At 48.7% G+C, this 27,953-nt stretch overlaps 1 protein-coding gene across 14 annotated transcripts in view; it reads right to left on the bottom strand.

Annotated features, from left to right (window-relative positions):
- The window catches only part of FNBP1 (formin binding protein 1), a 110,092-nt gene that overhangs the window by 821 nt on the left and 81,318 nt on the right, over positions 1-27,953 (bottom strand). Inside the window, exons 7-16 of one of the 14 annotated variants that reach the window (XM_054584230.1) lie at positions 26,620-26,748; positions 25,542-25,688; positions 21,128-21,325; positions 19,965-20,147; positions 14,656-14,670; positions 10,688-10,797; positions 6,565-6,697; positions 5,199-5,320; positions 4,803-4,942; positions 3,050-3,208 (exon numbers count right to left, since the gene is read on the bottom strand). In XM_054584230.1, the coding sequence (XP_054440205.1) occupies positions 3,050-3,208; positions 4,803-4,942; positions 5,199-5,320; positions 6,565-6,697; positions 10,688-10,797; positions 14,656-14,670; positions 19,965-20,147; positions 21,128-21,325; positions 25,542-25,688; positions 26,620-26,748 (1,336 nt within the window). Of the gene's footprint in view, positions 1-68; positions 3,209-4,802; positions 4,943-5,198; positions 5,321-6,564; positions 6,698-10,687; positions 10,798-14,655; positions 14,671-19,964; positions 20,148-21,127; positions 21,326-25,541; positions 25,689-26,619; positions 26,749-27,953 lie in introns of those variants that run through there. The other 13 variants (XM_054584228.1, XM_054584229.1, XM_054584234.1 and 10 more) reach the window with 13 other exon arrangements.

Genomic DNA, 27,953 nt, shown 5'->3' with positions numbered 1-27,953 from the left:
ACCTCAGAAGGGTGAAAAATCACTTAACAACACTGAGAAAAAAATACAACGTTTATTAGAGAGGCAGATATGAGGGTACAACTAAAAGGTGCCAGACAGATTCTTTTCTTTAGGGTAAGAATAGAGAGAAACAATCACGTTGGCCGTATTCAAACAAAACTTACTCAGAACCCAAGTGTCTATAATAAACTCAAGTGTGGAGCAGCCGGCAGGGCCCTAGGGACCCGTGAAACAGTCCTTCCGGCTTCCCCAGCGGTTACACAAACAAAAAGGTCATTAGGCAGCAGAATCACCAATAAAACAAACAGATAAAAGAGTAAAACGTTAAAACAACGAATTCAAGTAATCCTTTTAGTTTTTAAATGGCAGTATATACAAATATATTGGGGGAGGGCTTACGGACATATTTAACAGAAAGCAATTTCAAAAACAAAACAAAACCAGAGAAGAAGACAGTCACGATCCCGTTGACCAGCTGGGAGTTACTCTAGTCTTGACATTTTGGCAATTTTTAGAGTCACATCGTAGACGCCACACACGCACAAGGGCACGGGCAAGACTGGAAACAGAACAAGCCACTCCGCTGATGGGCCGGGGTGACCGGGGTGAGCAGGAAGCGGGCACTGCGTGTGTGTGTGTGTGTGTGTGTGTGTGTGTGTGTGTGTGTGTGTGGAGGGGGGGTGCTGAGCAGGTCTATGAACACGGGACGGAAGAGGCCTCTCCATACACATGAGTCACCTAGAATTGTATTTCTAAAATACAAGGGAAAACTTTCTAAAACAAGCTGACTTTGCTGCTCTTATTTGAAGAGATAACTAGGGAAGAAAACAGAGTGTACTTCTGGAGACAAGGGAAAGGCCTGATCCCCTGGGGATTGTTTCAGTGACATGAAACCATAAAGTATCACCATTTCGTCAATATCACAATTCATGGGCTATGGATACTGAGGGACAATTTATGCATCCACACCGCCTGGTGTGAGTCCTAATTTATGCATCCACACCGCCTGGGGAAACCTACGGAGCTATTTTTCTGAACCGATTTCATATAGCACCAAGGGAAAAACAAGAAACAAAGAGAAAACCTCCTGGACGCCACGCTTTCCGAGGCGTGCTTCAGAAGGCTGATGTGGGCCTGCCCGCGGGAGGCTTTGTCGTGTTTAGTTCGCTTCCTCCAGGAGCTCGTGGTCTGGAAACGAGCTCAGCCCCGGCAAGAAAGGTTAGGTCTTAGCATGGCGGGTGCCAGGCCCCAGGCTGAGCCCCTGCAGCTCATTAAGCCACGCCCCTGGGGTGCGCGGTCCGCTGGTTTTCTGACCTCCCTTCTTGAAAAAGAGGGGTCTAGGCTCTGGCTGGGTGGCTTTACTGATGTTTTGTTAGCAAAAGTATAGTAATCCTGAAGAAATTCGAACTACAAATTTTAAAAATTCTACTTAAAAAATTGGGCCGACTGACCGGTTTCCTGCTTTTGACTCCGCGCCCAGCGGGGCCAGCCGTGACCACGGGGAAAGCCGGGGGAGGGCGCCCGGGCCTCTCCGCTCGCTCTCTGCGAGCTCCTGAGATGTGGGATTATTCTGTGTCCGGCTGTCCGTCGCTACAGCTTCCCAGCTTCCTTCCGGGTGGCCCTTGTGGGAAACAGGGGCGAACCTTCTGCGGCAATCGTCAACAAGTGCTCATGCCTCCCGCCAGGTCCTGGTCCCCAGAGGTGCTGCTGTCGCCTTAAAAACCAGCTGCATAGTGACTTGAGCGTATAAAAGGGGCCACAGTGCCGAGGTGAGAAGCTCATGTCCCATGTCAGTGTGGGAGGGACATGAGTGACTTTCAAAGCCAAATAAAAAGTGAATGGCCACCCAACGCCTTTACCCTGACCTGTTTACGGCTGATCTGTGTGATCTCAGGGCAGGTTCCCAGGACTGGGCTTGGTACCCATCTGCGCAGGTGATAATTTCACTACCTGTCCTGCCAACTCCAAAATGCAAATCCCCATGTAACCCAGTTTCCTTTAAAGACGGTGACACATTCTATTTCACTCTGGCTATAGTTAATCCTATGAAACCAGCTAGCAATTCTAAAATGATTTTTGCAGTCAATTCACACTTTGAGGCTTAAAGAAGCAATGATTTTTTAAATCCCCGCTTCACAAAGCGATGGGCTAGGGCCGCGTCTGTGTGTGGACGCAGGTGCTGCCTGTTGTCCTCACGGCCCCACCGGGAGGGTCAGCTGAATACAGCTCCTCTTGCCCCAGAACCTCCGGCCGGGCAGGCGTGGGCCGTTCTCATGGATCACGTCCAAACAGCATGGCACTTGGGGTCACCTGTCAGCTGCCGGCGGGGAGACCGCTAGTCCCGTGGAAAAACCGACTGGGTGACCAACCACACCCCCTTGGATTTCAACTGGTGGTTTGGGATCAATTAGACATAACAGGATTGATATGCTCTAACAATGACCTTACCCCGGTTTAAGTAAAAATACACATTTTTGGTACCAATAAAAGAATCTTATTCGCTTCCTTACTCAAGAAGGGGGAGCTTCTATTTAGGACCTCCTCCGAAGTGAGCGCCTGTAAAACTCAACCAGCCAGCGTCGTTCATTCAATGAGCTACGCTACAGACTGTAACCTCCTAAGGTCGCTCAGTTTGTGGCAGATACTAGATATAAATGAGAGAAAGGAAGTCTTCTGCACCCCTGGGATGTGTGTGGACTTTGAAAATCGGAAACATGGATCAGAAGCTAGAAGGCCGCTCTGTTGGTACCTACGGATACTGCCAGAGGGGGAGCGTCTATCAGATTTCAAACGACACAGTTGTAAATTGGCATTGGCCGCTTTCCACATAAAATGTCATCAGCAAGTGAAACTTGGTAATAGCCAAAACCAGGCCAGGCCGTTCAGTGGGGGACCCCGAACGTCCACGCCAGGAAAGCCGTTACCGGCGCCCGCCGTCCAGTCTGTCGAAGAACGGCCTGCACCCGTCACAGTTGTGGGGAGAAACAACTCCAACTGCTTTTAAAAAGTTTTTTTTTTTTTAAGTTGTATTAAATATAAGTCTTAGCACCTTTGGCATTTTTGTCCAAATAGACTTCGACGTACGAGGTGGGAACATAGCCCTCTTCGTCTTCATTTCTCCGGATGCGGGTCCACCCGTCCCCTTTGTCTTCCTCAATGACGTACAGCGTTTCTCCTTCCACGACTGAAATGGTTCCTTCATTCTGACCTGGAACGGCAACAACAGGACGGGTCAGGTTTCTGGGGAAATCCGGCCGAGAGCACACAGAGAGCTTCGCAGTGAAGGAGGCGCAGTCAAAGGGGAGGTGGGTTCTCAGATGCCGCGGTCACACAGGGTGACGACTTCCGGCCCTCACCGCCCCCCTCCCCAGAAAGGCAGGCAATTCCTGGGGCGGGGCCCTTTGGTCCTCTCCCTGCCTTTCCCTGGGGGTGAGCGTGCTCCTGCGGCTTTAATCACACCGCCCGCAGCTCTCTCCGCCCTGGCTCTTCCAGGCCTGCCCGGGCGCACCTCCGCCTGGATGTCCTCCTCACCCGGGAAGCACAGCAAGGGTGGAGCTGGGCTCCTGGCTGCTCCCTCTTCCGAGGGCCCCTCCTCCTCTCCCATCTCAGGGACATCTCCCTGTCCCAGGATGCACTGTCTTTGATTCCCTGCCCTCTTTGCTCCCACCTGCAGCCACCGGGAGCCTGAGCAGGGTGTTAATGGCAGCGTGTCTGTGTCCACCCCTTTCTCGAGGCCCCCAAGGCCATTTGCTAAGGTGATTTCACAGGACGAGCCAGCACTGCCTGACAGTATTCTGAAAGGCCACTGGTTTGGGCAGCTGCCAGCGGGGGTACGGAGGGGGCATGGGGGTCGGGGTTGGTGGAGAGGAGATGGGGTAGACATGCTGTAACACCGGGAACATTTAACCTGGTCCTTCGCTCTCTTGTTTTGTCACCATGAAAATTCACTTGTGCCAGGGCCTCCCCAGCTTATCTGCGGTCTGGCTGCCTCGGCCGCGGCGCCCTCACTCTCAGCCCGTGGCGCCCCATGTGGCGGTGCCCGCGCAGCGCCCGGCTCGCCTTTCTCGCCATTATCCCTGTTTTCTCACTGCTCCTCCTCATAGGAGACAAGCGTCCCAAGGTGCAGCCCTGACCGGATCAAGGCCTTGCTCAAATACTTTCATGGCTCCACCACGCTTGCCAAAGGAAATCCAAATGCGTCCCTTACCCCGCCCCCCCGCGGGCACCGCCTGCTTCCCAGTCCTCTATTGCGCGATCACCGCCTAGGACAGCTGAGCTCCGCTGCCAACCCCGCATTTGGCCGTGCCCATGCCCCTGACCCCTGGTGGCGCTGAGTTCTCTGAATTCCCTTCCGGAAGGGCCACCGTCCTGCCATGACTCCCCCACAGTCTGTGCCCCCCGCCCACTGCTGCCGCCTCTCCGAGAAGCCTGTCAGCTCTGTTCTTCGGCGGGGGGTGGAGGGGGGGATGCTGCCCCCTACCTACCGCCTGCATCCCACCCCTTCGAGAGCCTCTTCAGGACAGGAGTTCTATAAATAGGGAACGAACGCACGAAATAATCACTGTTCCAAACAACCTGCTGCGATTGAGCTCACCGAAAGTCGTTAAATTATATGGACCGAAGGCAAAATATACAGCCATCAACCTAACGACGACACTATTATTAATAATAAAAAATACTATCAGCAGAACGAAAGAGACATGAGAGGCAGACAGAGGGCTTTAAAAGGAAGTTGGCTCCCAGAGAGCACAGGCGGCTCGGACGGCTTTTGAAACGGGGGCGGTGGCGCTGCGCAGCGTTACCGTCGAATGTGTAGAGGGCTTTACACGTCCCGATGGCCGGCAGCGGCTCCTCGTCGTCGAACTCGTCGTCGAAGTCCACGGCCAGCACCTTCACCTCGCTCTCCTGACTCTGCTCCTCCGTGTAACTGCCATCCGGGCTGCTCAAGAAAGCAAAATGCGCAGCAACTATAGCAACCGACCCCGTGAGGACGCCAAGCGCTGGGAAATGAGACTGTCTCCAATCTTCCCATCTCCCGCGGGGCGTCAGAAACCGGCACCGCGGGAAAATCACGGGTCCGCCATCACAGACACATTGGTGTCTGACGCGTGCCTTATGCCCGTTCCCAGATCCCAGAATCGAGAAGCGAAAGCAGAGTTGTCCACTGGCCAGAGAGCAGGGCCGCGCCCATACTGTACCTCTCCCGGGCCTGGGCGCAGTTGTTGACGGTCGGGGTGGTCTGGACGTCGTACAGTCCACTCTGTCTGCGGGCCTGCTCGCCGCGAGCCGGGAGCCTGCCTTCCACCTCTGCCAGCCAGGCCTGCAAACAGAAGCCCCGAGACACCGGGCCTGAGCTCAGCTGAGGGCCCTGCCCCGGAGGCTGGAGCCGCCAGCGGGGGCTGCTCTCGGCCATGGAAGCTGATACGAGGGCTGCAGGGGGCCGGTCTGGGGGTTTTGCATTTGACTGTAGAGATGGACTCAAAGGTGACTCACTGCTTCCGTCCCCTCCCGAGCTGGAGAAGGGGAAGTGGATGTATTTACGCACCTGCCCAGATGGGGCAGGAGGGGCACCGGGCCCTGTCGACCTCTTGGCCATTAAACTGCAGTGTGATTTCAGATAAATCACTTTTAGTTCCTTCTGGGGTTCTCCAAATTCTGTGACCATGAGGTCACCCTGGGAAACATGACGGTACTGCCACCCTGGAGCAGTGACTCAATGTGAAAGCCACACTTCCTTTTTCCATTTCTTTCCTTTAAGGAGTGTAACATTTTTTTAATAGTGAAGACACTTGTATGTAGGAAATCAAAGTAGACAAAATTATCTCCACTAGTTACACTATTCGGCTTGAATAGTTACACTGTTCAAAAGGCAAAGGATTACAAATGATCAGAAAAGGACATTTCTAGGTTCTCAAGACCCAAACGCTCATTACTTCTTGACGGATTCTAGACACAGTTAAAAAAAAAGCCCTATTGGACCCTTCATTGATAGAAATAACCTATTCTGATTGGCACGATCATTTCTTAATTTATTTTTCCCTGCTCTGCAGTCTTTGACTTTGGTGGGGGGTGGGGGAAGGAGCCCTCTGCCCCCAGCTTCTGAGTGTTCCTCTCTCTGTGAAACATGTATTAAGGGGTTGGCAGCAGGGTTTTCTGCTCATCTGTATTTCCCACTGGCTTCCACGTCCGGGGCCTTGGCTAACGGGTCCACTGAAGGAACGACAGTGTATCTCAATTTCACTGTCCTCTGATTCTCTGACATTCCCAGTCACACTTTGTCAACAGGAGATGTCGCGGGACAAACTTAAGTCAAACACTTAAATTAAAACTCGACACTGGAGCCACATCAGCGCACCTGTCAGTGGTGCCCATCTGACAGGACTCCGAGGAAGCGGCACCCTCGGGGGTGACAGCGCACGCTCCCTCTCGCCGCAGCGGTGACCCCCGGCGCGCCCAGCCGCACCTGCCCCGAGGAGAGAAACGCCCGTGGTCCGTGGCCGCGCTGACCTTCGCGACACCCTTGCCTTCTGTTTTTTTCTCCCCCTAACAACAGCTTCTCCATACCTCAAATTTCTGGGCCTCTAGTCGCAGCTTTTCTATATTTTGGCTGACTTCTGTTAATTTGTGGTCCAGACTGGCTGGGTCTCCCATCTGCGGGTTCTTTAGGTAAACGTCTTTCATTTTCGTGATAGCATCTCTGAGGAAAAAAGAGAAGGATGAGCCGCATGTGGGAAGGTCCCTGTCACCGGCCCCTTAAATTCTGCTATCGCCTGGGAAAGCACATGAGTGGGAGGACTGTGTGAGAGTGTGGGCTGGAAGGGAACACTGGGGCCGGCGTCCCTTCTAGAACTCCTCTCTAGGACCCTGCTCCCAAGGTCCAGATACTCCGGAGACTGATATTAAAGCTTCGACGGCTTTTTGGAACGGGGTCTCCCTGTCGTCTTCAGTGAGTAGGAAACATGTATCAGTCCCGCCCCTCCTTTTGCCCCAAATAATAAAAAATGAACCAAAGGCAAATATTTCCACATGCACATTCTCCACGCAAACCAAAGCTACAGCTGGCGTCGTGGGTCTTGTGAGCTGCAACCTGTTTGCTTCATGAAGAAGCACGGTTAACTGCTTTGATAGTTTTACAGTATTATACACTATTTCAACTGTTAGGAAATGGACCTCATGGTTGGTGTCCACGACGGGCGGGCGACAGAGCTTCAAAGCCACACATGCAAGGCTCCAAGCCCCTCCTGAACATGCGGCTGGGGAGCCCGCCCCCCGCGGCCTGGGCGAGGGAGCCCCAGGGAAACGGCGCAGGCCTCCGCGGGTCCGCGCCAGCACCAGAGGGCTCTGCCGGCCTGAACTCTGGCTTCAGGAGGGCGGGATTTGTTCGAAGTTTAGAGCAAATGGTTCTGCCAATTGTAACGAGCTTGGGCAAAAGAAAATCTAAGCCAGTGGTGCAACACGAGACCACACACCACACCGGACTTTGGTCCTGGGAAATAGTTTAACTAAAAATATAGAACTGGCAGGAAGAGAATTTCCACCCCTCTCTACCTGCTTCCTCGCGTATCAGCCCAGACATCCTGCCGGCCTGGGGGGCTTCGAAGAACTGCCGCTCCTCCCTACGGCCGCCTTCCCACTAGAGCCTCCAACCCTCCTGAAGTCCCAGGTCCCTTACTTGCCACTGTTTCCTTTTCTTCTTAATGGCATGTATCATGTCCAACACTATATCATTTATTACTGTGCTTAGAATGGAAGCCCCTGGAGGAAGCTGGGTGGACTCCAGCCCTTTGTAACCGTGATAGAACCCCGGGGGCAGGACCGTCTGGCACACGGTAGATGCTCAACAAACAGGCGTCAGTTGCATAAACGTTCTTACGGCTGTAATATCGTCCACCTTTACAAGATTCCTCTCTTGACTTCGTGGCTTACACCTCTAGCCACTGCCCTAATTTCTCAGCAAAGACTTCTCTGAAGAGTGCCCGCTGATTTTTAGCGCTCTTTGTAGTGAAAGTTCTAAGTGTCCCTTTGTCCTCAAGCTTTAGTGATACCCCAGAAACTGATTCGGAGGATGTGTGTTAAGGGCCAGCGCTGACTCATGTCTTTCCCAGTATCTAGCATGAGTCCTTCTTTAGTCTGTGCGTTTAGAGCTACGTTTCTTAATTTCTGAGTTTTCATGACCGATCTGTTTCACTGTAGGCCTCAGAGAACATGCCGTGAACAGCATCTCTCCTTGAATCTCTGTTGAGGTCTCCATGATGAAACCAGGACATGTGTGATCTTTGGAAGTGTTCTGTGCGTGCTTGAAAACATTGTGTATCATGCGGCAACCGGGTATGTGTGTATTAGCTGAGTTTTATGAATTATATGATTCAGATATCTATCTTGATGCTGGTAATCTGTTCTATTAATTATTGAGGAAAGTGCATCAAAAAATCTCCCACTCTAATGATGTAGTTCTGTTTCTTGGACTTAATGTCAAAAGGTTAATGGCATAACTTTTTTTGTGGTTTCAGGTTATGCTATTAAGGTCCTATGGATTTAAAATTTTGTATCTTCTTGGTGAACTGAACCATTTGTTATTGGAATCGCTTATTATTATGGAGTTGATCCTCTTGGGTGGAACAGGGTGGGGCCTGGGAGTCAGCCTCGCTGCACCAGGTTTCTTCGGTGGCATTTGCAGGGTATCTACTTTCTATTCTTTAACTTTCACCCATTTTATATGTCATGAGTTAGACGTGTCTTTTGTAGACAGCATACAGGTGGACACTGGGTTTTTGTCCAATCTGAACATCTCTTTACATTGGAACCATAAGGTCTCTTTACATTTAACACACTGATTTGTTTTATTTGACAAACACATATGTGCCAGGCATTGTTCTCAGCGCTTCACGCACACTGACGTGTTTAGTCCTCACAACAGGCACCTTTGCTCCCATTTAAAGGTGAGAAAACTGAGCACCAGGAGGTGGAGGCGCCCGCCCGAAGCCTGCAGGAGAACCGGGGGTCCGGTGCGGAGCCTGGGCACCCGAGCGCTCCGCGTTGCCCGCCTGCCACCCAGACGTGTGCTTTTGGTCTGCCCTGCCTTAGTCTATGCGCTTTTCTCCCTCCTTCTTTGCATTTTTGGATTAACTATTAAAAAACACAAAACAAAACAGTTTTCCAAATGATGTCCTCTCGGCTCAAATCATTTATTCTGCACAAAAGGCAAGTTGCCCAGGGACAGAGGTCTCCGTCTGTTTTGTTCGCTGCTTCTCCCTCAGTGCCTAGAGGAGAGGCTTCCTTGTGCAGAATGAAGGCTCCATGCACAGTCATTAGGTGAGCACTTGAAAGCCATCTGCCTTCTCACCAGCAGGGGCTACTACGGGGTTAAAAGGTTAACCGGGTTCCAGGGCCAGGACCCAAGTGACAGGGAGATTTTTCTCCTCGGCATTAGACCGTGCAAGTCTGTCAACACCCTATAAAATGTCACTTCAGATACTGGAGTCCTAACTTCTCGCTCCTATACAAAATAAAACTGTTTACTTAGCAAACAGCAAGAGGTTTAATTGGTTTATATATTTATAAACCCTTTTGTATTTTGTCCTACATGTAATAAAAAGTACAGAGACAAAATTTTCATTTCCCAAAGTATATTCGTCTAATACGAAACTGGAACAAAGTGACTTAAACGTGTTCCATCTCTTACATGCAGTAACAATCTTTGTAAAAGGATAAAACGACCCATTTTTCAGGAGTCGCTCTAACAAAGGAAAGAACAGAAAGCGGCTTTGCTTTTGCATGCACTGGAGCGGTGCTGCCTTCATTTGTTGTTTGCTTTCGGCATAGCCAACTTTTAACCCAGCTTCCATATAACTCAATTTACGGGGGATCGGCATGTGGCGTTTCCATAGGCACAGAATCTCAGAGAGATGAATGACTTGCCTGACTCACTGAGTGAGAATGTATAGCACAAGGCCAAAGACAATTAATGAAAGGGTTTTCAACCAGGATTATTAACAAATATCCCCCAAGTGATGCGAAAGAGCTGCAGGTTATGACTGTGGGGCGGGGGGGCGGGGGGAGGGAGTGACAATGGAAGAGACAGCAAATCTTGTCTTACGTTTTTCCTCCCACGATCGCTAGCGTCAAACTCACAGAGCAGCTCAGAAAACAGGGAGCCCTCCAGCGGGCGCCGCGAGCAGCGCCTCCTCAGAGCAAGGGCCCACGGACACCCCTCGGGGCTGGGGCGTGTGCAGAGACAAGCCGTGACTGTTCTCTGTGCACCGTCACTGCACCCCATGGAAAGACAAGAAGACCGGAGAGGCTGTGGGAAGGCTCGTGGTCACTTACCACTGAACAGACAGGCAAGGGCATTTTGGACCCAAAGCTAGGGTGTGGGGGCAGGGGAGTGGGTGGGAGGCAGGTCACGCTTCTCTTCCTCATTTGTACAAGAAAACTCACCTATATGCTCATGATAAAAGAGATTATCCTATGTATTCTGTTCCCCAAACTCAGAATGAGTCTACTGGTAAAAAATTCTCCCAGGCTGTAATAAAGTGATCCCGCACCCCACCTGGGGACTGAACCCGCAACCCAGGCATGTGCCCTGGCCAGGCATCGAACCTATGACCCTTTGGTTTTCGGGATGTCACCCAACCAACAGCCACACCGGGCCAGGGCCGCACTTGAGTTTCTTAATGATCCACTCTACCTTTGATCCACCTCCTTCTGAATGTCTTTATTTAATTCATCGACTTTCTGTTGGAGCTTTTTCCTTCTCTGCTCGGGTGGGAGGTTGCTGAAGTCCTCTGGCGTTGCGCCCTGTAGATGCAAACAGAAATAAGCCAGAAGGAGCCTTGCAGGGGGGTGGGGGGGCGGGGCAGGCCTGCAGGAAGAGGCCCCAGACCCCTGGGCTGCAGGCCCGTTCCCACGGCACCAGCCCAGACGCAGAATCAGTGCATGCAAGTCCCAAGACCTCGCAGGTTCCGCTGAGGCTGCCCAGGGGCGCCTCCCAAAAGGCAGGAGCGATGCTGCAGGGAAGAGAGAGGAAGAAATACTCCCGACCCTGGGGAGGATCCAAACACAAATTTTGAGACACATTCTTCGTGTCACTGCCCGTGTTGGTGGCAACACTGCAATTTTAAGCAAGCCTAAATTTTTGGTTCACTTCCTATAAAATAGGGGTGAGCATCCCCATCAATTGTTCCATGCGGCAGGTTCTGCCTTGCCACCCCCGCCCCGTCCCCCGGTCTGAGTATTTCTTCCCGTCTCTTCGCACAGGCCGAGGCCAAAAGTTTCCGTCCCTGTGAAGTGACAGATGGGACATCTAGTTCCTCAGAGGATGTGGGTGAAAAGGACATTTAAAAAAATAGATCCCCCCGCCCCACTGAGCTCTTTGGCCCGCTGCCGCTGCATGTCTGGCCACTTTTTTCTGGCATTTTTAGGGTAATCTCAGAAAATTCATAGATGCCCGCCCGCAGCGCAGGAGATCAGTCGCAGCTGCTCCCAGCCCGTCAGAAGAGTATTTTGATATCTTGATTCCCTTTCAAAAACAATTCCTCTCTTTCCTCTGTGCGTGTGATTTGAGCAGAACATGCCAACAGTGAGCTGCTAAGACGTACACTGGTGCTCTTGGTAGAAGCTAAGTGGCGGTTGTCAAGTGCTTTTACTTGAATGAGGCAGTTTTCATAAAGAAAGAGGAATTTATTTGATAACCAGGGACCAGCCAAGGCATTTGGACAAGAGATTTTTCTCTGGAGCCAATTAAAGGAAGGCAAGGCGGGCGTGGGGAGCGGGTGGGCAGGAAGGGACCTGCAGAATATCACTCCCCAGTCAAGCTGAGGCTGCCCAGCAGCTTCCTTGGGGACCTGCAACTCAAGTCCCTGGGCAGCATATGATAAAATGCCAGGCGGCTGTGCCGGAGGTGTGTGATTCAGCAAATAGCTTAGCGCAAGGGCCACAAAGGACCTTTTGGCTAATGCTCTAAAGCGTGTGCATGTGTGTGTGTGTGTGTGTGTGTGAGTGTGTGTGAGTGTGTGTATGTGTGTATGTGTGTTTGAGTGAGAGAGAGAGAGAGGAGAAATAAGATGGGAGTAAAACCAGAAAGGAAACGACTGTTCCCTAATGCCAAACCAAGGCAATTCAATTTGCCTCTAAAATGAAAATGAAGCAAACTAATCTTCAATAGAAAAACAAATCTTGCCCATATACTATTATGTTATGATACTCGAAGCCTGGATTACGTGCTTTTCAATGTGCGCAATTCGACCGCTGAGCCTGAACACTCAACCGTTCGTTCTCACGATGCCTTAGAGCAGAGCAGCACATGGCCTAGAGCCGAGGTTCGGTTCCGTTCTGTTCCTTGGTGCTGGGATGCGGCAAAACACAGCGCGAGGCACACTGGTTCAGAAGTCAGGGACCGCAGCGGGCGCTGCCTGTGAGTTCACTGAGGCTCACTGAGCCGCACAGCGAGCCCAGGCCAACGGAGCTCTTTCTACAGCGACGGAAATGTCCCACATTTGCACTGTCCCCTACAGGGGCCGCACATGGCTGCTGAGCACTTGAAAAGTGGCTAGTGCAACTGCGGAGCTGAATGTTACATCTCTTTTGAATGTTAACCAGCTCCGGCTGAACCGGCCACCGGCGGTGAGGGGCTCCCGCGCTGGAAGCCCGGGGCTCGGTGCGACAGGTGCAAGATCTGCGCTGGCGGGTAAACGGGCGCAATGAACTGTGTGAGTGAAACCCGCTGCACTTGTGGCTGCCTCACAGGTAGATGCCCCCGACGATGACGGTGTAGCCCTGACTATTTGCAGAACCAAAATAACTCCGTAGTAAATCGAGGAAGTCTTTTCAGTGGATCAGGAGTCAGTCTAATGGACCAGTTAGGTCCCTTTCCACATGTCGTCTGTGTTCTGTGTTGTTATTTAAAAACTGATCTCAGTAGCCACGCCTCACACAAGCTTCACGTTGTCTGTGGAGATTCAGGTCAATGGCTTCTTCTAGAGCCAAAGAAACTTAGGGTTTCTGGAAACACCTGAACAGGCCATTTTGTCCAATTAGCTTTTTGAAGCTTGAATTCCTTTAGACAACACGCTGACCTAGGATTCATTTTGCCATGAAAGAATTTATACATATAGCTTTGAGTCAGAAGAGATGTTCTGAAATCCCGGAGGGCCCCGGGGTACAGAGGATGGGGCAGCACTGGATTTGGAAGTAGGGGTCACACACAGGTGTATCCTTTAAATGGCTGTTTTATAGCAACTGGAATCAAACGCTTGCTTCCCAGGCGCTCCCCCCAAAGAGCACAAGAACAAGCTGCTTTTTGAGGGTTACAGTTTTTGTACCCCAGCCATGTCTGTGTGGCACCGCACGTCGTCATCAGCTCCAGAGGAATGGTGTACAGTGACAATTCAACACCGGGCTGGTAAAGCGATTTGTGTCTCACATTGCAGAGACTGCCCGGTATCACCATCTTTTGCTGGTTAACACCTCAGCAAACGGGCAAATAAAGGGCAAGAAGGAACCCCTGGTATCCGAGAGGTTCCTAGTTAATTGACCCAGTTTCTCCCAAATTCATATTGCTAAGGAGTGTGGTTCATGTAAACATCTAGGTCTCTTCTTCTTTTCCCTAATCAAGGACTAGTCTCAAGATCTTTATCTCAGTCTAAGAAATGTTCAGTTTAAGAAAACATTCATTTTCTTTAGGGTTGGGTCAGTTGCCAAATACTGACTCAGGTCGAAACAATTCTGTACATATGTGGGTGCATACACAGTTACACGCACATGTGTATGTAAGAATAACCGTGAATAGGAGCTTGTGTTATCAACAGCAGAGCATAAATTGCTCTTCCTGTTCCTGGTTGAATTGTCACCATTTACCGTTGCCCGTAATTTCAGGATATCCTCAGCTGCGAGGCTTGAGAATCCCATGTAACTTATGCATATCGGAAGCATAGTTAGGGGTTCTGTTGGTTAAGGTTTTCTTTTAGTACACGTAATGATTAGTTGGTGTACTAGGGCTATACAATTAAGCAGCAAGAGCCCAGAACGCTGAGTCAAACATTATGGAAAGGCCTAGGGTGCTTTTTTTGCTGTCTGCAAAATCCTCCTATGACTTCTTGAATCAGCTACACACAAGGCGCATTTAAGTAGCACCTGAAAGATGTCATGGTTTCTCATTGCCACAGGCAGCCTTGGGCCCGTGTTTTGAGACTGCTGTCACCCTGGTCGTGTCCCCTAGGCTCCCAGCGTTTGTCATCAGCTCTGTGGCTCTTGGGGGGGAGCATCTTACCACAATTAAATTTACCTTTATTCTAAAAGATCCAATAAATAAACTCCCCACTACTTAATATTTATGTTCAGATTTAGATAAAGCTCATCGGCATGTGCCACCCTCTTAAGGCCCCCATAGTAAAAAAAAAAAAAACAAAAACCAACCCCAAAAACCCCAAAAACCCAAATCATGAGTTAAGCATTAATTTTCTTAGCAATGTGAAAAGATTAAGATCTATTAGCTTCCCAATCTTTGTGTTTCAAAGGTCTAATAAAGAAAGGGCCACACCAGCACATACAAGAGAAATGCAAGTCAACAGTTAACTCAGCGGGTAGGCAGAGCACCCACAGAACGCGCAGCAGGAAACCTGATTAGACTCAGGACATGCAGGACATCATTGTGCTTACCAGCTTGAGAGAAAGCTTCATGTGAAAATTGAAGGGGGGCAGGGAGAGAGAGAGAGAGAAACAAGGCATCAGAAGAAGGGGAACTCGGTCAGCTTCACCGCATCAACATAATACAAATTCACCTGGCGCTTCATGAAAATGACTCGGAGCGGATCTGTGCAAAAGTTCACAAGAGGGGCTGATCCCCGCCAAAACGTTCTCTAGCTGCCACGTGGCCAACAGCAAAGAACTGATGGAAAAAGGAGAGTTTCCGTTTATAGTTCCCCATGGTCCCAATCAGCCTGGATAGGAGCTGAAGTAACTGTGGAGTTGGGGGCACGTAATGATTAGAAAAGACAAAAATAATCACACGGTCTTGTGTTCACCAAACTTGCTACAGACTAAAAGGGTCTGCAAAGCAATTATTTCCACAACACACAGGTTATACTTTCACGTGAAGGAAACCTAATAAACATGAACACTGGCCTTTCTCACAGGCACTTGGGCCAACTCTCCGACTGGTGAACAGGGAACCAAGGAGTGGAAGCTGCTCTGAGAAACGACCTCCAGGAGCCAGGAAGCCCCTGAGCGCCAGGCTGGAGGCAGAGGGACGAGGCTGTCACCCCCCAGAGCACACGCACACCACGCGGAAAGGTCGCCAGAGGCTTTCCATGGACTCTGAGCCCCAGCCACAGAGGTAACGTGGCATTTGGGGAGTTCATGGGAGCAGCTACTCTCGAAAGCGAGCTCTGGGAACCAGACAGCCAACTGCCTCAACAGCCATGCGCTCCTCCTTGCTGTGGCTTCCGTGACAGCCATCTGGACACAGCAGCTGCCATCCTGTTGGGCCTTAAGATTAGCAAAGGTGTGTAGTCATTACTGGACCCCAAGCAGATTAAATGGCGTCTGAAAATGAGGAAAAGGAACACTTCTTCATGAATCAGTGAGACTGCCTGGGGCTACAAAAGCAGTATCCTGAGAGGTCAGTGCAGGCTGGCTTAGCTGTTGTCAGTCCTAAAAGTTCAGGCCAACGTGAGTCGTGAAAGCAGGACCCCAAAATATGTTGGAGACAAAGTATTACAGAAAGTGCCCTTTCATTTTAAATGAGGAGGAGAGAGGGTATCCAAAACTTCCTAACCATATTTAGGAAGTCCAATTCTTAAGATTAACTTAGAACTGACACTTCTCAGTAAATAGGCAGCGAGCTTTTAGGGAAACTGTCCGCCTGAAGAAAAAGAGGATTTTAAGGGAAAAAGCTGGGAGACAAAGCTTTCGAGGGCGCAGGTGCGCAGCCCCGCGTGTGGCCGCTCCGCGGGCAGCCGCCACCTCCTCGTACCCCTCCTGTGAGCTTAGCACAGATCTACCCGCTCATCGCGGTTCGAGCTCTTCCCAGACAACACTTACGGTGCACAGCGGACGGCTCTGCAGACGCCTTCCCCACAAGCACACTGCCACAGACAAACGTTTTCCCCCACGTTATCCGCTAAACGTCGCTGGCTCCAAGAACCGAGGTTTGAACTTGATACTCTATCTGCTCTCTTTGGCTCTTTCTCTTATTTCAAGTTACATATTCTTAAGCATTCCAAACCACAGAACCCCATCATCAAAAGGAATAGCCTAGGAATGTTAGCGCTTCATTATAATAATAAGTTGTTAGGACTGAAAATCAATCCCGAGAGAAATAGGGGATACCGAATTGTGGGACACGCCCCATTTCCCTGCCGTAAACAGGTTCTTGGTTTCACGCTGTAAGCCAGCCGGTTAGATCACTGACGATTAAAAACCGAATCGTCTGTTAAGAGGGCATTTTAAAGGCTGCGTATGGGGCACGGTGAGACACCTGGGGAACTGAAAAGCTGTCAGTGTCAGGCGACAGTTATGGAACCTGGGGAGCCACAAGTGTCAACAGTACAGGCGGGAACACAGAGCTGGCGCATCCATGTGTTATTGGGCAGTCACAGGTACTAACCTCAAGTACAGAGAAAGGGGACAGCGACAATGATCCGCTAAGTGCTGTGTGGAAGGGAATCATGTCACTCCTCTAGGACCTGGCTCATGCTCCACGGACTTTGGTGTGACTCCCTTAGGGGTCAGCTGTTACCGGCGCGGACACCCGGGACAGTGCCGCACAAGGGCCATCCGTAAGAGCGTCATCCTCCTGTGGCCACGCCCTGCAGCTGCGTTTTAGGGGGAAAGCTCTGCCGTAAAAGCCAACCCAGCGACATCCAGGATGGCAGTCGCCCTCCATGAGAAGGGAATAAAACCAAGCTCTGCTTACTGACATTTTTAGGAAGTCTGATTGTTCCTGGAAAGTTGGGTTCCTTTTTCCATGCAACTTTCCCGGATGAAGCAGCCAGGGGTTGAATTTACACAACCAGGCTCTTCCCCCTGGCGTCTGGGTCTCTGAGCTGACCATTTCGTTTCTCGGTGGAAGCGTTAGCGGGTGCCCCTGGGTCCCCAGTCTTGGCAGTACCACCGGGGTTAGTGCCTGTGCCGTGACTGCGTGACCCGGCTGTGACAGGTGAACTTACAACATAGTCCCTAGCTTCAAAAGCATACGTGGGTTTCCCTATCGTCCTCTTCGGGAGTTCTTTGTGAAAACAGAAAGACTGAGTCTGCCAATAGTCAGCAAGAGAACAAGAGAACATGAATAAAATGACAAACAGTTGGGAAGGATTTTCAACATCATTTGAGCAACTTTGATGGCATCTTTCCATACAATTGACTCTAAAACATCGGGCAAACAGGTCCATATTTTAGATTTAGAAGTCCTTTGCTCAGACCGGAAAAAGAAATCCTAATTTAAGATAAAATTACCCACTGTAGGTTGCAAATTGAGAACATACTACCTAGGGTAAAGACAAAGTAATAGTTAATAATGCTCAAGTGGCATGCCAATCTTTAAAGATATTCAATGAAACAAAATTTTCTTACAAATGTCACCGATTGACAACCAAAAATATTTTATCCTGTTTAATTACTTAGAAACAAAATCAGCTGAGAAGTGTTTGCCCAAGATTTATACATTTTGGTAATAGGAACAAATTATTCAAATCTGGATCTGAAAGCTGCAAACACGATCAATGAAAAGACACATTAAAATCCCAGACTTGTGATCTCCCTGGGATACTTTCCCTAACTTTGGCACAATAGTCTTAAAGTTAAAAAGCAGAATGGACAAAATAGTAGCAAGGACTCTATTATCTTACTCATGGATCCTGTAAACCATGTACCTTCTGTTTTGAAATTGCTTTAAAATAAATTTATTTCCCCAAACTTCTGATTTGGTTTTTGTTTTGCACTTCTTGATCTTACTTCTATGATATATTTCCTTTTCTTTCTTTCTTTCTTTCTTTCTTTTTGCACTGCTACTTCCTGAAGGGACATCAACTCTGACCCCAACTAACATAAAGGAAAAAAATGAGTTTCTATATATTTATTAATGTTTTTAGTGTGTGTATGTGTGTGTGAAACAAAACACACCATTTAGGAAATTTTTTAAACAGAGGTTTGCTGAACATAGATTTGAGGAGTAAGAAATAAAATTCATTTTGCTATGGTAAAAAAAGGGGGGGGAGGGGACCTTTAAATCATCAAAATAAGTAGCTTCCCATGTCACTGTATTTTTTCCCTTGCCGTCTTTTTCTGACACTTACTGACCACATTCTTTGGATTTCTCCTAAACATTCAGAGGACACTGGGACACGGAGTCAGAAACCAAGTGCAACAACAGGCCGTGCGATGTCGCGAGAGGAGCCACGGCTGCAGGGCAGACTGTCCCCGCCAGTCCGCGCCCTGCATCGCGAGATGCCAGAGGACCGTGCTTCTGAGTATTTACTATACACACAACGCCTGAGAGCCCTGTAAAGGCTTCAGTAGTGCCAGCTATGGGTCAACTGATCTACAGTGTCAATGGAACACTGTCCAGTCCAGCAAAAACAGCTGGTCAGACGTGGGCACTCCTCCAAGGAGCAAGCGGGGGAGGCTGGGGAGCCCAGAAAGCCAGCGCACCCGGATCTGGCTCCTGGGCTCAGCACGGCAGCCGTCCCCGCGTGACACTACGTTCGGACTTCTCACAACGGCGGTCCCGGCACCTCCAGGAAATGGAATATCCGATTCTGCACCTGGTATGCTGGGGGGGCCTCAAACAAGACAGTTTTACCGACTGTAATGTTCATGAAAAACACTGCATGTAATGTAATGGGGGTCTCTGTCCCTTATTTTATAGGGAACAGCTCAGTATCCATTATATATCTGCATTCTTTTTACAGAGAAGGGAAAAGCAGAAATTAGGTTCGTAGGAGAGCACCTCCATGCTAGCCGCGTGGCTGGTCCCGCGGGGCGGGATTCGAGAAGTCCTTTCCGGCCGGGTTACAGTGCTAAACGTGTGCTCTCGACGGCCTCGCTTCACTATTCATTAAAATACTTGGGGACAGCCTAGACTAGACTGACAATTCAGTCATTCGGGACACTCCCTATCACTTCGTTCCCACCTCTTCCCACACTGCCACCTCCTCTGGATTGCTGGGCCACTTCCACGAAACCTGGGACTTAGGCGCGTGCGGTTGTAACTCAAAGGGTCCACCTGAGTCTCCACAATGCGTGCTATGAGTCGCCTGCATTGTGCCAGAGTCTCCGTCAAGGTGGGAGCCATGGAATCCCCACCTAGGGACAGGTGTCCCTCTTCCTAACTTCATCCTTTTCTGCCTCAGTTTTCTTATTTTTCAGTAAGAGAAGAAGCCCGAGTTACCTTGGTTCCTAGGGAGGCTGAAAAAAGTAAATGAGCACACAGAACAGAGCCTGGGAGGTAATACGCACTCAGTAAACAGCAGCTGCTCTCATCGGTTCACCTTTCAAAGACACACGCTGCATTAGGCTTTTGCTAATCATTCCGTAAGTTTTATCGGAATTTTTACCAACATCTTCTAAGTCCTCCCGAACAGCGGAAGAAACCACGCGAACCATTACTTCCCATTCAAACCCCAACGCGTAGCTCAGGGAGCGGCGGCTTCACGGAGTGAGCACTGTTCCAGGAAGAACTAAGCAAAATGGTCTCGCTCTACAGTGGCTTCTCATTCCTCATCTCCCAGTCCTTCCAGAATGTGCTGAGGACAGAAAGAGCTCTGGGCGGGCTGGCCCTCGCCTTCCCTCCGTCCTGCTTCCTCCCCTCTTTCTTCCTCTTTTCTCTAACCACATATCGCGAATCACAGGTTCTTGTTGGTTGGCGTTATGGGGAAACACAATGAATTCATTCACAAACAAAATAAGTTATGCAGAACGAAACATGCAACCATAGCGCACGAGAGACAGGGTTCCGGAGCAGGACTTACCCCTCGCTTTAGGCTCCTGAAGCAGTGGATTTTGGGTTTGGAGGTCATGAACTCGTTGAAGCGATGGGAGAGGGGTTCCTTTTGCTGCTTGGGAGACTGGGGGCCGTTGGGAACAGCAGAGGGTGAGGCAGAGGCAGGGGGAGGAGGGGGAGGCTGATGGGGGGATGTTAAAAGGGACATAAGCTACGTGTAAGAGATGGAGCAGTGACAGTAAAAATCAGAAACAAGAAGATAAGACACAAAACAAAAGTAAGCATCAAATCATATTTGAAATCCAAAGCAAGTAAAACACAAACAATTAAATATTTAGGCCATGGTCCAAAGGAAAACATGGAGAATATGTCAAAATGAAGAGAATGATGAGAGTGGGATTTTCAGTAAGTAACGCAACGGAAGAATAGCGGGAAATATTTGACAAGCGGCTCATGCAGACGTTCCCATGCAAATTATAGTTCTAATCAGTTACTCTAAACCAGTTGAAGCCAGAAGGGTAAATATTTTGAAACCACCTAAACTTAGACAGCTTCATGGGAGAAAATGAAAGACCTTAAAGGCTAAGATTGTGCAAACAGCAAGACAGTTTTTCGAAATTAAAGACTAAATTATTCTAAGGCGAAAGTGGTAACGCTGCCTTCATCGTACTATGTGCCCAGGTTAATGGCGCCATGCACCTACGCACCGGACCATAAAAAGCAAACGAAAAGTGTTCATGGACCCACATGTTAGCATGAATTCAAAACCAAGTTATTAACCCATGGGAACAATTTCAATTAGATATGCGGGTAAGTGGTTACAGGAATTCTGCACACGGTCCCCTGTCCCGGCCCAGGAAGCCAGCAGTCTGGGACGCTCAGGAGCGAAAGGCGTGATGGGAAGTGGCCGAGGTCAGGAATCTGTTAGTGTGGGTGACACGGTAGAGTGACAATGCATGTGAAATTAGACAAATGGCCATGGCAAAGGGACCACCACCAAAGAGAAAGACTGTTTTCAAAGAAAATAACACACTACCTTTTTTTTTTTTTTTTTTTTTTTTTTTTGCATTCGGAAGCTATACGTTTAGAATCCTAGTTTTGTTTTCTGTTGTTTTTTTAAGACTAGAAGATAAAGTCAAAATCTGCACACTTTATCAAACTCATTTCACACCGGGCACCAACCATCAGTACCTTGTTTTTCTTGATGAACGGCCATAACTTTCCTTTGGATTTGCCACCAAATTTGGGCTCAGCTTTGCCTTCTCCTCTGGAATTCGAAAGGCTGTTTTCTGACACGGTGCGCTTCATCGGCTGAGTGTAGTCCTCAAATTCGATATCTCCAGGAGGCTCAAACCCCGACTTATAAGCTTCTATGACGAGCTGTGAGTCCTGAAATGACACCCGTCACACACAAGCACGTTCAAATACGCGTAAGCGCTTTTCACACAGTGAACTGCGTTTACTGCATACAGATGTTACTTCTGGGACGTCACAGTGATTGATAACAGATACTTTCCTGGGAGTGGTTTTATCATTAGAAAGAATAATTTGTAAAGCTACACGTCGAGTTGAAGTTTAAAGATACTTTCAATAACCAGTTCTTTGCATTTGGAGAAACAAATATTAATTAAGAACAACTTGGCTAAAAACAGAAAAACTGGACCATCGTTAAGCAATTCCCTGGAAAAGTGCAGTAATCCAAAAATCTGCTTCCTATCACGTTCTTCAAACAATTTAGCATAGGTAAAATCAAAGCAAGGAGCAGATAACCTCTCTGCTTTCTCGGTTCATTGTGATGCTTGTTTGTTCCATGATTTTACTTCATGGATATATTTGTGTAGCCTCTCCTCTGCTAGAATGGGAGTTCTCCCACTCTTCCTCCACTTTTTCCCTGCACCTGGATGGCACCTGGTGAGCCGTAAATGTGTGCTGAGTAAGTCGATGACCTGCCTGCGTATTCTACAGTGCGCCCTCTGGTAGGAACATGGGGTTCAACATGTTCTCAGGGCGCCCAGAGTCGGGTGGTGGGGACAAATGTGTGAGAAAATTATGACCATCGTGCTCTGAATAAAGAAATTGCCCCGGCTGGTGTGGCTTCGTGGATTGAGTGCCGGTCGGCGAACTGAAAGGTCACCTGTTTGATTCCCAGTCAGGGCACGTGCCTGGGTTGCCGGCCAGGTCCCCAGTCGGGGTGTGTGTGAGAGGCAACTGATTGATGTATCTCTCGCATGTTGATGTTCCTTTCCCTCTCTTTCTCCCTCCCATCCCCTCTCTCTGAAAATAAATTAAAAATAAGATCTTTAAAAAAAAAATTGATATATAGATGAAGTATTACAAAAATGCATGTGATCTGTATAACATTCTAATTCAATGATCTGACCAAAAAAAAAGTGAGAGGAGATAATTTGAAAAGATTTCAATTTAACATAAGCCCACATTTTAATTAGCCATAGTTATTTTAGCTAATAATTTGTGGGTCTTGCACAGACTGTCATTGCCTTCCAAGAGCCAACCGCCCTTCCTTCTCAGTAACGAGAACCGTGACTTAGAGCTGGCACATTGCCGTCAAGCTAAAGGTTCCACTTGCCAGTCTCCTGTATAGCAGGAGGGGCCACTGTCTTTGACTTCTGAGAACCCTGAGATGTAGGCCAAAGTACAGTGTGCAATTTTAGGGAGCCTCTTTAAAGGGATGGCATCGGCCTGCCTCCGTATTCTGCTTTCTGGAATGTGGATGTGATGGCTGGAGCTCTGGAAGCCATGCTGAGTTTGAAGGTCATACCATCAAGAACTGAGAACTAGGAGGAACCTGGGTCCGCAAAAACTTAAGGACCGCTCGCCCATGTCATGGCTAGACCACCTGCCTGTAGATATATTTTACATGAGAGGAAAACTAAACCGCCTGTGTCAGACACAATTGTCCTTGTCATATGAAGCTACACCTGCCCTCCCGCAGGTTAACTCCCACGATCCCGAGTGTGCCAGTGGCTACGGCCTTCATCTGTTCTGGTGAGACCCTGAGAATTTGGTGCAAGTGGGAACGCACCCTGCATAAATAAACCAGTTTGAACTTTCAAGTAATCGTGTGATCAAAACACTGCATAGCGTGGGGAGGAGCGGGTAACAGCGGGGAGCCTTCTGTCCTCCACCCCGCTTCGATCGTTATTAAATCACCTCTTGCTCTCAAGTCTTCGCTCCAGGGGAACCTCTTGGACTGATACCACCCGAGCCACCCAGGCATCACTTCCTATCACCATTTCCTACTTTATTTTTTCCCAAAGTACTCTAAATAATGTTCTCGTTTGTTTCGCTGTTGTCTGGCTCGCTCTTCGGAACCATGTCTGGCACTTATGAATGAGTGAGTTGATTCAAACATGTGCCAGAGCTCTGCCTGTTCTGGAAATAAAAAAGAGCAGGTGGTGGGGGAGGCCTTGGAGCTGGCGGGGGGCACCTCCACCGCGTGGCCCTGGGCGGGCCGCGGCCCCTCTGAGTTTAGGGCTTTCCTCCGCGGGGAGGACGGCCGGCGCAGGATGGAGTGGCTGGCTGTCCAGTGAACCGTTTCATAAAAACACCATCAACTTTTCTAAAAGGAAGATTTTAAAAAGGAATATAACAGTAATTAAACACGAGTAGGCAGAGATGAAGAGGGTACGATGAAATAAATAAAATAAAAATGCCTAAGATCAAAGCAGCAAGACCCGTGAATACACTTTACCAAGAACCAAATCTGCAAAAGATAAGCCTGCAAAACACATCGAAAATACAGCAGGGATATTTGGGAAGAGGGACAGAATGTGCACGCAAAGCTGACTTATGCGGGTTAAGAGAGATCCGGCCTTTGAATTCTTGAAGAACACAGAACAGAACGAAGCAGCCATGCTAAACACGCGAAGGAGGTGAGGGAGTCATGCACATGTCTGTGGGGGGCATATTTCAGCCCCGGGGGCAGCAAGGTAGGAGCGTGCTGGGAGTATTCGAGGAACAGCAATGAGACCGTCGAGGTGGGAGCGCTGGGGAGAGCTGAGAACAGGGCACACCAGGAAGATAACCGCGGGGCAGTTTAGGGCTCGGAGGTTCCAGATGACTTTGACTCTTCCTTCGAGTGAGAGGGAAGCCCGCGGAGGGTTCTGAGAGGAGGCGGGCGTGATCTGTCTAACGGTAACCGGATCCCCGGGCTCTGTGCGAAGAACGGAGTGGGGCTGGCGGCCGGGGCGGGGCAGAGGAGGAGAGGCCGGGTAGCTGTCTCCTGCAGTCACGGGGTGCCTGGTGCATAATCCAGGACGACAGAGATTGTGGCTCGGGAGAGTAACAGTATGGGCGGTGAGAACTGTTAGGGTTCGGAATGTATTTTGAAGGTAAAGCCAACAGGATTGGCTGATAAAATTGATACAGGTGTGAGAAAAGGGGAACATCAAGTTCGACTCCCAGCTCCCCGGAGGATGGACCTGCCGGTCGCTGGACAGTGAAGACCATGGGAGGAACAGGTCTGGCGAGAACAGTCATGAGCTCAGCTTGGGATATGCTAAGTGTGCGGCACCTGTTAGACGTCCAAGCGGACAAGCCACTTGGCAGATGCGTATATAAACCTAGAGTGCAGGGGAGATGCCCGGGCTGAACTGTAAAATGTGTGAGTCAGTACTGAGATGGGACTTAATATTCCAAGAGTCCACAGGTCCCTCGGGGAATGAATGTGAAGAACAGAGAGATCCAAGATCAAAGCCCTGGAGGACCCCAAGGTTAAATGATAAGAAGACAAAAAAGCAAAGAAGACTGAGACCAGCGATGAGGCTAAAAGCCACCACCGTGTGGATTCTGAGGAATCAAGCGAAGGAAGAGCAGGTAGGCAGGCTGCTAACAGGTCAAGAAGAACTTGAATAAGAACTTGAGTGAAGACTTAGAATAAATACTTGGATTTAGCAACATACAGATGATGGGTAAAAAAGAATGAACAGCGATATAATGGAAAACAAGACTCCCAGATGGGAGAAATAGTTTGTAAATCCAGGGGGAACACAATTTCTTAGATAAAACTGATAAAAGGGAAACCTCCATTCTGACATAATCTTGAGAAATTGTACAATTTCAAGAGAAAAGACATTTCCCAGCTTCTCATATAAGAAATTAAAATCTGGCTTGTTTCAGATTTTAATCAATGCCTGAAGTCAAGGAAGCTGAAAGTCAAAATTCACAGAGAGGTGACCCTTTGGAAGGCTTAACCCATAAACCCCACCATACTATTTCCCTTGAAAAGACCCCTCTTCACAGAGATCTACTGGTGACGACTGAAATCCTAGACAGGGTGACCAGAGAAGGCCTCCCTGAGGCTATTTCTTGATCTCCTCCCGTGAGCCAGGCAGATACGGCCACCAAGCCTTTGGCCAGACTGCAGACACAGAGATGCATGGAAATGACCAATCGACAGCGCTGAGAAATGGGACAGGGGCCCCTGACACACAAAACCTCAGACAGAGTGGACGTGGCTACCATGGGAAATTACTCCTGACCACGGAAAGCAATGACCTGACACGAGGAGATGGAATGAGGCCACCATGGAAGGGGGGCAAGGGGCCGGGACCACAGACGGTTAAGTCCAAACCACAACACTTACATTCTTCTGGTCAATGGACTCGGCTGCCTTTACTATGCCATCCAAGCACTTGCCGATGATCGGAATCACCTGCCGGTCGACCTCCGCGTAGGTCTTCATCGACTCTCCGAGCCTCACTATCCTCCTCTCCTCCATCTCTTGTATTTTCTGGAACATTTGATTTCACACACAATGAATGTGGCCCTCTGTTGTTATTTAAGGATGCTGCCTTCCAACAGCATCGCTACCCTTAATAAACTGTCCAGCAAGGAGCCAGGCCTATAGAAGGGTTAGAGTTTATTACGCCCCAACATTAACTGTATGTGCATTTTGTAAATACTTAGGCTGCCAAATGCATACTTTACACAATTCCACTCCAATTACAGTAAGAACCCCACACTCAAGTATGTTTATTAGTAACACCGTTTGGTATTAGATTACAAACACTCCCTTCATCTGTGACTCGCCCCTTTACCTTTTACCAAAGGCACAGTAGTTGGTTACCCGTCAACCAAACCCAGGCTGCGGTGCGACTAGCGCCCCTTCCCGCCACGAGGCGGAGGTCCTTGGTAGCTGTGTGTGCAGACGCTGAGGCAAAGCTTTATTATTTTTCCTACAACTGGACTTGAGGTTGTAAAAGATTCTCAAAGTGGGAGAACAGGTACATATCTTTTCTCAAACTATTTTTGAAAACATAAAGGAGCCCAAAGAAAAACAATTCAAAGAGCCACCACCTGTTTAAATCCTACAACTATGAATGCTGCTTTGATTCCTAAAGTTAAGTTGGCTTTTTGATTTGTTTTTGTTTTTTGTAACCAGAATGGTTCTTTTAGTAAAGAGAACGTTAATCTAAGAATCACAGTTTTCGGTCTACGGGGGCAACTCAAGGAAGTCTGCAAAGGCTATTGATTAATCATGAGGGTGATAGTGTATTTCACTGTACTGCTAGTCAATGCTCCTTAATCTGAAAGCTTTACAATGTGATTTGAGCTAGAGGAAATGTAGAATCATTTGAATACTTGGGACGTAAGTCCAGCAATCCTGATCCCGAAGTCACGTGTTTCTTAAAAAGGCCGGTGGGCGGAACTGAGGCACTCACCTGAAATATGGTGGGAATGTGAGTGTAGTAATACTCGCGCTGCTCGTGGTTGAATTTCTGGAGAATCGATGAGTAATCTGCTTTGCTCTCCTCTGCCATTTGGTGACGTAGTTGAGCTTGTTGTCGTGCCTGAGGACGAAAAAATGAGAATATCCTCCTGTTTACAGAGACCAAATAAAAGCCTCGAATTGCAAACAGGAGGGGCTGGTCTCAAATTTACCTCAGATATGTTGTATTTAGCAGGAGCTATTTTTTAACCTTAGTTTTACTTACAGTTTACATTCAATATTATTTTGTATCAGTTTCAGGTGTACGGCATAATGGTTAGATATTCATATCCAAGGTGTTCCTCCCTCCCCAAGTGTTTCATACCCACCTGGCAGCATGTGCTGGGGTAACAGTATTATCGACTGCATTCCCTGCGCTGAACTTCACATCCCCATGACTATTTTGTAACTACTAATTTGTACATCTCAATCACTTCACTTTTACAGCCTGTCCCCAATCCCCCTCCCCGCTGGCAATGATCATTCTGTTCTATCTATGAGCCTGTTTCTCTTTTGTTTGTTCTTTATTTTGCTCTTTAGACTCCACATTTAAGTGAAATCATATGGTATTCATCTTTCTCTGTCTGACTTATTTCACTTAGCATAATACCCTCTAGGTCCATCCATGCTGTTGCAAGTGGTAAAATTACATTCTTTTTCATGGCTGAGTAATATTCCATTGCATATATGTACCGCATCTTCCTTATCTACTCGCCTACTGATGGGCACCTGGGTTGCTTCCATATCTTGGCTATTAATAACATAGCAAGTGCTATTTTTAAATAATGGTTTAGAATTTGAATTTACTTTAGGTAAGGATGTGTATCCTCATTTGTCCCAAAGCTTGCCATTCTCTATTGTCTTAACTTGGCACCCTTTCTAGTTAGACACTGAGGTGAGTCACTGTTCTTTATCACCTGCACTTGGTCAGACCAACAGACTTCTGTGCCTGGGTGGCCCCTGTGAGAACCTCTGCATATTGCCCTGGTTGGTGTGGCTCAGTGGACTGAATACTGGCCTGCAAACCAAAGGATCACTGGTTAAATTCCCAGTCAGGGCACATGCCTGGGTTGCGGACCAGGTCCCAGTAGGGGGCACACAAGAGGCAACCACACAATGTTTCTCTCCCTCACTTTCTCCCTCCCTTCTCCCCTCTCTAAAAATAAATAAAATCTTTTTTTTTTTAAAAAAACCCTCCGCATATATATATTGTTTTTTTGAGAAAGAGGAGATGAAGGAATCCATACATTTTTTAATTCATTTCTCAATGAGGTTCATGAACTAAAA

Source organism: Pteronotus mesoamericanus, unplaced genomic scaffold (assembly GCF_021234165.1).
Source record: "Pteronotus mesoamericanus isolate MK-2021 breed Mesoamerican mustached bat unplaced genomic scaffold, CSHL_Meso_final contig_78, whole genome shotgun sequence".
NCBI lineage: Eukaryota > Metazoa > Chordata > Mammalia > Chiroptera > Mormoopidae > Pteronotus > Pteronotus mesoamericanus.
The sequence above is the reverse complement of the archived record's forward strand: the minus strand, read 5'-3'. Positions and strand labels throughout refer to the sequence as shown.